We start from the raw sequence: 12,534 nt of genomic DNA, 5'->3' as shown, positions 1-12,534 counted from the left end.
ACTTTTCAGCCAAAACCAATCTCCGTTGCATTTTGATTATAAGCTTTTTCTACATACAAAATAATTAACCTAACGCATACTCATTTTATAAAGACAATGGTAACACTCATTTTCACTTTACACTTGCATTCTATTTGATGTTAGTGATGATTTATGTTCATGTAACTTTCTGCTACATGTGGATAAGATTGCCACTTGAGGTGATGGGTTAGTAAGTAGCACTGACCTTAATCAATGGCTAAAATATCTCGGAACTTGTAGGTGCTAAGGTCCAAACATAATAATCCAATTTTATATATCATTCTATGCTGTCAACGTTCCTTTCTTTTCTTTCTTTTCTCTCTGTTATGGTGTCTAATATTTCCCTTTTCTTTTCACTCAGCATTCAACTCACTAATTGGATTTCCATATCCATTAGCCATATGCAATTGTTGGCTCAAAGCAAAAAGCGTATTGACGGCGGTAGTAACATGAAGCGTGCTTCTTTGTGACCTTGTCGCCTAACATGTGCTTTGCCCAATTGATGGTAAATTCATCAATGAAAAAACACCATATTGCAAGTTCCATGTACTACTAATTTTCTTATACCTTACACCACTTCTCTTTTGCGTGTTATAAGCCGCAATTAGAACATATTAGTCCCAATATGTCTCTCCCACTCAAAAAAAGATTCCAATCTTTCATTTTCATTGATGTTGTGTGGTTCTTAAATTGCTGCGTCTTTTATGGTAATTTTCTTAACGCGTTGGATATGTCTTTAAAATGATATACAAGAAAATAAAAAAGGAACCTGATTCATGTTAGAAATATTTATTGTATGATCTTTATTTGAAATTGAGTTTAATTTATCAAGAATTTTGTATTTTAGGAAAGCTTGTATTTAATTGGAATTTCGTTTGGCTCTAGTTATATGTAATACTCCTATTGTTACCTTATATAATATACAACTTCGATATTGTTTCAATTACATTTTTTTATCCATTTCTTTTCCCCACTTGTGTTGTTTATTAGTATTTTTATAACAAGCTAATGAGCTATCAACACAATGCTTGATCAGTTGAGTGGTGGGTAGATAAACTCAGATAAATAGTAATCTCTCTTATTTTATTTGTTATTATTAACAGTTAAATATTCTTGACCTATATAAATTATCTTATATTGATTTTGTTACTGTTTTTGAAATATTACGAAAGTAACCACGTATTGTATTTAATTAATTTCAAGATTACAAAAAAATAAATTATTTTTCTTCGATGTTATTGGCATGATGGCATAGTTATTTTTAATGCCTTGAACGTACTTATGAAGCAGTAATGTCCAGAAAACGATCTTAAAACGTATTCAGAGATTTAATTTTCCTGCCTTTTGTGATTTGTGGTTGTTTGGGATAATGAAAAATTTTCTAAGTTGAAAATCATCTCGAAGGAAACTACATTTCAACAAGTTTCGGGGGTCAAGAAGGAGCCAAAGATAAGCTTGAACATAAGAGAATATTGGAAGATTATTTAAGATCTTTAGTTTTAATTAAAAGAGACACATTTCGAGCTATTTTAGGATATTTTTGTCACATTGTTGATTTTTCTCTAAACTGCTTGAAAGACAAGAAAATATTCCGAGACTACAAAACTGATGGCTTTTCGAGGAGTTTTTGAGGAGTTTGCAAGTCCCTGACACCCAAAACTGCTCGAAAAACAGGACTAACAAGAAAATATTCTAAGTCCACAAAGACTGATGGCTTTTCGAGGAGTTTTCGAGGAGTTTTCAAGTCCCTGACACCCAAAACTGCTCGAAAAACAGGACTAACAAGAAAATATTCTAAGTCCACAAAGACTGATGGCTTTTCGAGGAGTTTTCGAGGAGTTTCCAAGTACCTGATACCCAAAACTGCTCGAAAAACAGGACGTGGTCAGAAAATATTCTAAGTCCACAAACCTAGCTGAGCTCCAGATTTCCTCCAAAATTGCTCGAAAAATAAGAAGAGGTCAGAAAATATTCTAAGTCCACAAACTTGGTCGAGCTCCAGAGCCCCTCCAGAATTGCTCGAAAAACAGAAATGAGCAAAGAAAATGTTCCAAGTCCACAAGACCAAAGACAGGCTCTCAAAATTCCAGAATGGCTCGAAAAGAGAAGTCAAGAAGAAACTATTCTAAGGCCATAACATTAAAGGAGTCTCCTAAGTTTCTCTCAGAAATACTCGAAAGATAGGAGTCTTGAAAAATCCAAAAGCGGTTACCAGTAGTTATCAATATTCACCACTACGCAAAGGAAATCATGGACGATAGCGGTTACGAAAGAAGTCCCAACGAACAACACGATCACAAGTAATCGTGGATAGTGAGTATCAACAGTTGAAGGCAGTTACTAAGAAGTATCCGCAAAAGGAGGAAAACGGTGGTGATCTTCATGTCTATAAATACTCCAAAGCACCATTTCACAGGGGACGACTTTTTGCACCCAGACACCGCACCTAAACTCTCTGAGACGTTGAAACCCTGCACCGCGCCAGACACCAGCTACAAGGAGACCCACGGTGGCCGCTGTTCGCCGTTGTGAGGAGTCGTACGTTTACATTCCAGCACCTTTACATTCCCGCATTTACCTTTTTGCATTTTAATTTTAGTGCTTGTTGCTTATACCTTTGTACACTGTTTGTTTCCTGTTTACTACATTTTTGTAAAAGCATCTACGTTTGATTCAATTCTGCCCATTTATTATTCACTATTCTTGCTTAATACTCTTTTCCGCCGTTAATTTGAGCATCACGTTAAGAACACACTTAAAAGAACCCAAAGAGGACCTAAATCCAGTCCCCAGATCGATCTTTGGATTATTTGTTTACAATTATCATTTTTCACCGTAAACAGTGGTTAAACAAAATAATAATTTATTGATGAAAATTTGGAATACGGATCTTTTTCCGTGAATTTGCTCATGATATGGACGTGCAGTTTTTTTTTTTATTATTATTTAAGCGATTTTTATCCTGTTTGAGAAAAAAAGAATTTTTTTTAGTTATAACAGCGCTATGTTTTAACGAAGACCCTTGTGTGATTAAAAGATATTTGACCTATTTTGCTCAAAAAATATAAGAAAAATATTCTATACTTCTTGAAAAGTTGTTACTCTTATATAATTTAGATACATATTTTGACTAAAATTTATGAATATAAGATTCTATTTTTTTGAAAAATTTTTAGAAATAAGGGAGAATCAAATAATACAAATTTTTAGTTTAAAAAAAATGTCTCGACAAGTTTTCAAGAGAATGGTCAAAGAACTTAACTTTTAGTTGAAAGGGTAACATTATAAGAAAATGTGTCAAAAAAGAGTGTTTTGACATGCTATTTTATGATTTATCCAAAGTTAATTTATTTCAAAAAAGTTGAAGTATTCTTGGTATAAAATAATCTAAGTTCATACAACAAAGGTGATTCAAAAGATCATAAATTTATATTGAAAAATTAAAATGCATTTGAAGCAATTCTCAATCGTGGATAATATGCAAAGGAAGGTTAGAAGAAAACACTTTTTAGACAGCAGTTACATGAGATAACGTGTTTTAAGGAATTATTATATGATTATTATAAATAGGATTTTATTCCATAATTTACGAGGTTACAAATTTTACATACAAATATGTGTATTCAAAATCTCTGCATGTCATAGTTTTAAATTAGCTAGACTCGACAACCAAGAGATCAACGGTTTTCTGTGTTGATCATTGAAGTTATACAATTATATTCTGCAATTCAATTTAATTCTCATTATTTTTTCTATAAATCTTTATTTTTTTTCTTTACTGTTCTTTGGTAATCCATCTTCTTCTACCTATTTTGTTTTAATTGTTGTCTTTCTTATGACATTAAGTTAATAATCACGTTAAAAACATACTTAAACAACCCTAAAATTTAATTTTAGATTGTTTTTAAATTTATTTGTTTACTTGCTAAAATTCACCATAAACACTTGTTCAAGCAATTTTTATATTTTTTTGGCTTAAGCGATGAAACCATATGTCTAAGCAAATTATTGTAAATGGGTGGTTTGTGAATGGAGTAAACTAGGCGAAGGAGAGTTCAGGAAGTGCAATAGAAGTAGGTCTAGGTGGAGGTGCAAAGAGAGGGCTTTGAATGAAAGAATCGTCTGTGAGAAGCATTATTGTTACCGCCAACAGAGGTGAATAGGGGTGGTGCGAGTGCTTGTGAAAATGATTTTCTAGGTTTTGCTTCCGAATGACCTGAAAAGATTATGATAATGGATGTAGCTAGTTTTGGTAGTTTGTATGATCAAGGTTTTCAGTCTCTTGACTCTCTTCTTTGTCAAGGCAACATGGGTTATAAATATAATGTTTCACACAAAGCACATTTACCCAGAGGATACATAAACGCAAATAAAATAAGACATGTTACACTAAAGTCTTTTTTTTTTCCTCGCATTTCCAATTTTAATAAGTTTTTCTCAAAATTATTAAATTTTATTTCTGTTTGGAGTAAGAAAAATTTTCTAAATTAAAAAATCATGTTGAAGGAAGTTACATTTCGATAAAATGTTGAAAATCTGGAAGGAACCTAAAACTAGGTCTGAACTTGAGAAACATTGGAAAGTTATCCAAAATCTTTCTGTCTCATATCAAAAGGATACATTTCGAGCTATTTTAGAGGTTTTTGTTACCTCGTTGATTTTCTTCTAAAACTGCTTGAAAAATAGGATTAATAAGAAAATATTCTAAGTCCACAAAACTGAAGGCTTTTTCGAGGAGTTTTGAAAAATTTTCAAGTCACTAACACTCAAAACTACTCAAAAAATAGGTCTGACAAGAAAATATTCCAAGTCCACAAAACTGATGGCCTTTTCGAGGAGTTTTGAGAAGTTTTCAAGTCCCTGACACCAAAAACTGCTCAAAAAACAAGAAGTGGTCAAAAAATATTCTAAGTTCACAGGTTGAGCTCCAGATTCCCCCAGAATTACTCAAAAAACAGGAATAAATAAAGAAAATATTCTAAGTCCACGAGACCAAGATAAGCTCTCAAAACCCCAGAATTAGTTGAAAAGAGAAGTCAAGAAGAAATTATTTTAAGGCCATAACACTAAATGAGCCTCTTAGATTTCTCCCAAAAATACTCAAAAAATAGAAAAATAAAAGTCTTGATAGGTCAAGTCATCGCACAATCCAAAAGCGGTTACCAGTAGTCATCAACATTTACCACTAGGCAAAGGAGATCATGGGCACTAGCGGTTACGAAAGAAGCCCCAACCAACAGCACGATCACAAGCAATCGTGGATAATGGGTATTAACAGTTGAAGGTAGTTATTAAGAAGTGCCCGCGAAAGGAGAAGAACGGTGGTGGTCTTCCTGCCTATAAATACTCCAAAGCATCATTTTACAACGGATGACTTTTTGCACCCTGACACCGCACCTAAATTCTCTGAAACGTTGAAACCCTGCACCGCGCCAGACACCAATTACAAGGAGACTCACGGTGGCCGTTGTTCGCTGTTGAGAGGAGTTATACGTTCATATTCATGCACCTTTACATTTCTGCACATTTACCTTTCTGCATTTTAATTCTAGCTTGTTGCTTATTTTGTTTCTGCGATTTGTTTCCTATTTCGTACTTTTCTGTAAAAAAATTTTACGTTGTGATTCAGTTTTACACGTTTCATATTCACTACTCTTGCTAAATTGTTTAATTTGCGACGTCCATTTTACTGTTACGTTAACAACACACTTAAAAGAACCCAAAGGTGACCTAATCCAGTCCCCAGATTGATCTTTGGATTATTTGTTTAGAAAACTGTCATTTTTCACCGTAAACAAATTAGCACGCCAAGTGGGACTATATTTAGTGTGTTTTTGAATGATTGATTATTTTGTTGCATGATATTACGTAGCGGACGTTGTATTATGGCTAATAGAGGAAGAAATAGTGATTCTAGTTCTGGGAATGATAATTCTAGGAATGATGGGAGTACTACAAACCCAGAAAATGTAAGTGGCAGTGTTACTACTGCCGCACAACCCACACCAACGACGGCGTTACCTACGCTGTCATCCCCCGTAGTTAGCCAATTTATGGCCACTATACCAACCAATCCCAACATAAATCCTAGCCCAAGGCCAAGGTTGGGTGATCAGCCATTCGGCCTGCCTATTGTGTGTATGTCGCCCATCTTTGGAGTACAAACCTACTCCAACCCTGTGGTAACAACCGTGTCATCCCAAAGTCACACCATTCCATCAGAAATGGCTGTGGTCCATACCATTCCACCGAGAATGGGTACAATTGGTGGAATACCAAGAGTGCAATTTTCGTTTGGAGCTTCGAGTGGGGAATCACTTCCTGCTAGCTCGTTTTCAAATGTTGCCTTACATTCTATGAGGCAACAAATGGATGAAAGTAATCACGAGATGGTTAATATGCTGACCCAGCAGATGACCACTGTGTTGAATCCCATAGTGGAAACTACTAACAACAGCTATTAAGTTTTGGCTGAACAGATGCGTCGAATTACTGACGTCTTTGGAGCGCCTCAAGTCCCCACGAGGTAAGGGCAAAATGTTGCCCAAATGCCTAATTAAGATGCCACAAATTTTGATCGAAATGGTCAAATTTTCGAGCAAAATGGTAGGAATTATGGCCCAAACCTTCCAAGAAAAAATGAGGGAAATTGCCAAGTAGACCAACCCCCAATTTTTGCTCGAAATCAAAATGCTCCAGTTGAGCAAATTGGTCGAAATTTTGACCAAAACTCTCTGAGACAAAATGAGGGTGATTTCCAAGTAAATCAACCCTTTATTATTGCTTGAAATCAGAATGTTGATGAAATACTCGAGCAAATTAGGCAAAATCATGTAGGGGGCATCAAATTCAATATCTAAACAACCTGAATCCTCAAAATATTGTCAATGTTGTCGAACAAGTGTTGAACCAACATGGGTTCGACGTAGGGTATGCAAATAGACCCTATTTTGTCTCAGCATTTTCTGAGACAATTTTGCAGGCTGAATTGCCTCGAGGCTGGAAAGTCCCAAAATTCTCAAAATTTGCCGGAGAGTCCGGTGAATCCACTATTGAACATATAGCCTTTACTTGGTTCACAACTTTGCCCCCAAATTCAATTCATAATTGGAATCAACTAGAAAGAAGATTTCATGAACAGTTCTTTCGTGGTGAAACAAAAGTTAGCTTAATGGATTTAGTCAATTTAAAAAGGATGCATAATGAATCCATTGATGATTATCTAAGTAAATTTCGACAAATGAGATTGAGATGTTTTACGCAAGTTCCAGAATATGAACTAGTCCAAATGGTTGTAGGCGGATTAGAATATTCGATTAGAAAGAAATTGATTAATCAGCAGCTAAGAAATATGTCGCAATTAGCGACAAAAATAAGGCAAATCAAGCAACTTAAGGCTAAAAAATCTATGCGTCAACTCGATCGAAGTCTTAAATATATTTTCAACACGTTAACAGGACCGTACTCTTTAATGAGGTAAATTCCTACTGGTACTAATTATTAGTAGCTAACGCACTCCTTTTCTTAAACTAAGGTTTGCTTATCCTTTGAGTTTTTAAATGAAGTTTTAATGTCCCATGTCCTTAAGAATATACAAAAAGAGTGGTATGTTTATTAAAAGGTAAATGTCCATTATACATTATTTCATCTTGATCTGATGATAACTTAATTAGCATCTGATTGATATTTAGTTATAGAGAAATTATTTATCCTTTCAGAATTTTAGTTTTAGTCATCTCATCTTTGTGTTATAAATTTTTCTATTGGTGTCATGTAATTCACATTTTTTCTGGTAATTAATTATATTTTTATGCTTATGTGTTCTTGATCACTTGTGTTATTTATTATTAGAGAAAATGTTAAAATTTCCCCTAAAAAATAAAAAAAATATAGCCATGTAGGAGATATTTTGATCTTTAAAAATGATCATATAGTTATTTAAAACAGTATAATGTGCAATACTTTAGTCTTTTCGTATGTTTGAAATAGTAATTATATGGATCGATTTGGGCTATCAATTATTTGTCAAGGATTAGGTTGATGCACGATTATTTATTTTAGGAATTGATCATGTGTTTAATGAAGAAAAATAATTTAAAGATTAAAGTGTTCTAAATATATAATCTTGAGGGACTAAATGATTAATCTTTGGCCCCTGAAAATGTTTCTTTAGCGTTAAAATATGATAAAAAGAAATAATGTTGTCCAAAACAAACTTTTTGTTGTGTACTTTATTTTTTTGTTGTGTCAATGAAAAAAAAACTATTAAGAGATAATTTTTTAAATAAATTTTATATATTAAAATTATTGTTTAATTATTGACAAAGAATAAGGACATTGTAAAAATAGTATAATTTAAAAGTACGTTTTATATCATTATTGCGTAAAAATACTATAATTTACAAAATTTAACATGTTATAAGTGTTGTAAAGAATACTAAAAATCTCGTTGAAGCATCACCTTAAGTAATAACAAAACATGTTGAGTTAATTTTGTGAACATAAAAATATTTTACAAAACTAATTACATAAATGTGATTTCTAATGTTCAAAATATAGAAAAGTATTCATTAACTTAATGAATAAGCGAGAAATAGTAGTCTTAAAGAATCCTGATCACATACATGTAAAGTTTGAGGCATTGCAGCTGTCCAAAGGGTGAACTCATCATCATAGCATCAATTATTTGAGACAAACTTTCGCACCCTGTCACGGACCATGCCGTCTGGGACAAATCCCAAATTTAGTTTCGATTTTTAATGTACTTATGATGATATATAATAAAAATTTAATAAATAGTTGATTCAATTTTAATAATAAAGGATAAAACCCAAATACCTTATGAAATGCGTATTTCCTTTTCATTGGACTAGCCTTTTTATCGCGCAGCCACACAAAGCAAGCCACTGCTCAAACTAAACTTTTTTTCATCACAGCTTAAACTAGTCCAAGAAAAATACTACTGGAACAAACAATAGTTAAAAATGTCAGTACAAAGTCACTTTCGATATGTTTTGCTTAGTAAATTATACAGAATAAAAGTTACTGGGAAAGCTTAGAATATCAATCGAGATGAGTGGAATAGAGGAGTATGCATATAATAATCTAATTTCATTGTATTTCCCTTTGCTGAACATGTTTTATTTTCATTTATTTATCTTGATTTCCGTACCCAGATCTTCCATATTATTGACACAAAACTAAAGGGAGGCATCATGTGTCCAACTGTACACCATTTCTCATTTCACACCACCCAATCAATCAGTTTATTCTACAATCTACCCCAATTTATTGTCCCATACCCAGGGTTCCAACTATGAGGCCATGGGATCTCAATGCTAGTTAGATTACTTTATTCACTCCACCATGTCTTGTGGCTCTCAAATGCGAACACCTTTTCAATTAATTCTTTATTATTATTGTTATCTTCTTAATATTATTTTGCCGTTGACACAGAGGCCCCTTTTCAGTAATCACATGCAGTAAAAGGTAAACAACATAAGTAATAGAAAAGCATAATATATTAAGAATAAGAAACATGACATAAAAAATTTTACAACACAAGCTGTAAATGCTGAATATTCCTATTATCCTACCCAACTTTTCCCACCCAAAACTATACCGACAACCCCTTCCAGCTGTGAAACTCTTGCGGTTGCGGTTACACTCATCACACTCACGCCGCCACACCAACCTCTCCCTCCCACCAAACTTCCACATTTCCCGATTTACCGTGTCATTTCTAATTATTTCATATTTTCCCCAATTCCAATATTCCAAACTAGTCCCTACCTCCATTGCCTCTTCTACCCTCACTACAACGCGAAATTCGCCATTTACCCTTTCTCCGTCGTCCGAATTTACACCATCACACGCTCCTGCGGTTGTTGGTTCCGCGTGGGACGCAATTGCCCTCACCACTACCCAACCCTGTGTTTCCCAATTTACCCTTGACCCCGTCGCTAATTTACATATCCTGTTATTTACCGAATCTTCTTCACTGTTCAGTTTCGAATTCGGTATCATCTTTTCTTCTTCTTGCTCACACTCGTTATCTGACTCCGCGAACTCCGAGTCAACCCAGTCCAAAACGCACCGAGGCGACGATTCCACAGAGTAGTTGTAGGGAAGTAAAAATGGATGCTGCAGCAGCTGATCACAGCTCCACCGTTTATTCGGTTCCCTTCTTAGACACTTCTCGAGAAAATCACGACCTACCTCCGATAACACGCTCGGAAACTCCGGTAACTCGTTCGAGTAGCCGATTCGACTCAGCGTGTCGACGCCGCGATCCTCCCACGCCGGTTTTCCGGTAACCATCTCGATCACCGTGCATCCAAGCGACCACACGTCGGATTCCGGTCCCTGATACTCCCGGCGAATTACCTCCGGCGCCATCCACATCGGGCTTCCGCGCGGAGAGGCCTCGCCGGAGAAATCGACCGCGGCGCCGAAGTCAGCGAGCTTGGCAACGGAGCGGTCGCCGGCGACGAGCACGTTCCTCCCTTTAACGTCGCAGTGCACGAAACCGCGCGCGTGAACGTGTCGCAGGGCGCTCACGAGACACCAAGCGTAGCGTCTAACCAATCGTTCGTCCACGTCAGCATGGTCCAGGTCAGCGACGGTGCCACCTGGCATGTACTCCAAGTGAAGATTCCGGAACGACGACGTTGCGCCCTCCTCGCACGTGACGTCGGCGCCTAGAAACGCCACCACGTGAGGCGAAGACACGCGCTGAAGTATCCGAATCTCGTTCTCCAACGCGTCGAGCTGAACCGTGAGCCCCGTTTTGCGATCCACGGACTTCACCGCGAAAACGCGACCGTCTTTTTTAGAAACCGCTATGTTTACGATGCCAAACGCGCCCTTACCGATGCACTTGCCTCTAACCCACGAAGCCATTGCAAAGTTTAAACTTCAAATTGCGCTCTGTGTAATTGACATTTGTGTGTGGCTTTCTTGAGGGCCCTAATGGGGTATATATATAAACGTGGTGCGTGTTTGTCATAACATTCGGTGTTTCGTGTTTTCTATTTTTTTTTATATAAAAAAAATTGCTTTTATGGTACAGCGTGGCATTTGTGAAAGTGGATAATTAAGAAAAGCGGTGGCGACGTTGAGATGGAGATCCCATATAGTTAGTGGCAATGTTTTTGACGTAAACGAAGGATTGCGGGAATGAGGTACTCGACACTGTTTTTTTCTTACGGGGTGGGATTTCAATCCTTATCCATATCACTTGATCATTCAGCTTTCTCTTGTCACTGTAACATTTTTATGCCCCAAAACTATATTCAACTCGGTTCATTCCAATCAAATAGGTGTAATCTATAATTTAATTAAACTAAACGGTTATTTTCTCATGAATGAGTATTGATCCAAGTAAACAAAATGGGTAGCATCATTTAAAAATTGGTTGAGACGGGGTGTTCGGTTTTTATTAATTATTACCCTGGCAGGGTTCATTTTTTTAGTTATGCTTTGTCCTGTAGCGTAGGAATATTAATTTGAACATGTGGTTGTAGTGGGGAATGTGGGCTTTGTAGTTGAGAGGTAGATGTTAATAGTTGGCAAAGGGGAACATAACACGGTGGTGGTAGAGGGAGAGTAAAATGGAAGTGGATGGGGAAAGACCCACGTGGCACAAATCTGTTGGTCCACGAAGTTGTGAAGACAGTGCTAGAGGGTGGTAAAGGAGATGCGGAGATGTCTCGAGTTGGCCATGATGCTTCTGTGTGGCTTTAGTCAGAGTGTTCAGTTAAACTACAATTCTGTGACGTGCACCACCGCAACACCATTAGATATTATATTATTATGTCATTTTTTTATTATTTTAATTTTTATTTGGTTGTAAATTAGGAAATTTTGTTGGCATGTGAGGTTTGGACTTTGGTCAGGACCCCAACCCCAAATCTAGTCGTATCTTTCAGATGATGTTCGTGGGATGTTCTCTCTTGTGTTGGGCAAATTGTTGGGACAATTCGACACGCGGTTATTGGTTTCCTCATTAAGTATGTGGCACCTGGTATTACCATATTTGAGCTTTCTCTTGGTTTATAAAGATAATATCTTACCGTAAATTGCTTTGCCTAATTCAGCCTAAATTATAAAAAGAAAAATTCACCAAATCCCAACTTCAATTTAGTGCAATACTTCACCTTAAACATCTAAATGATTGCAATTGTGGAAAGAGTTTTTTTATTTTATAAATTATTAGCTTATTTTTTCGTGTATGCAAACTAGAATTCAATGTGCTTGTTTAGAACTCTTGTTGCTGCGCCACTTGTCAGCGTGCGAATGCATGCGAGGGGCTTTAGAATTGATTTTGACCGAATGAGATTTTAAAATTGGACAAAGCGTTACGGAAGGGAAACGAGGGAAAGGTTTGTCCACATAAACATGACTTTTGGCATGAGACTAGATACACAGAAGAGAAACAAAAACGCTTGAAAGGGAAATTAAGGATATTAAATTCCCATATGATTATTCATTTTATTTTTACCCTTAAATTAA

At 35.9% G+C, this 12,534-nt stretch overlaps 1 protein-coding gene across 1 annotated transcript; it reads right to left on the bottom strand.

Annotated features, from left to right (window-relative positions):
• Nucleotides 1-9,423: 9,423 nt before the first annotated feature.
• LOC113874422 (mitogen-activated protein kinase kinase kinase 17-like) lies at nt 9,424-10,967 on the bottom strand. Its single transcript, XM_027512644.1, has one exon. It carries the CDS (start codon nt 10,921-10,923, stop codon nt 9,424-9,426), a length of 1,500 nt encoding a protein of 499 aa, XP_027368445.1. The 5' UTR covers nt 10,924-10,967.
• Nucleotides 10,968-12,534: the final 1,567 nt, after the last annotated feature.

This window comes from Abrus precatorius, unplaced genomic scaffold (assembly GCF_003935025.1).
Source record: "Abrus precatorius isolate BTA unplaced genomic scaffold, Abrus_2018 Scaffold8, whole genome shotgun sequence".
NCBI lineage: Eukaryota > Viridiplantae > Streptophyta > Magnoliopsida > Fabales > Fabaceae > Abrus > Abrus precatorius.
Note: the sequence above shows the minus strand (reverse complement) of the source record. Positions and strands in the feature narration are given on the sequence as shown.

Excerpts from the sequence above, each read along its gene's own strand:
- LOC113874422 (XM_027512644.1), bottom strand. The coding sequence starts at position 10,923 with ATGGCTTCGTGGGTTAGAGGCAAGTGCATCGGTAAGGGCGCGTTTGGC.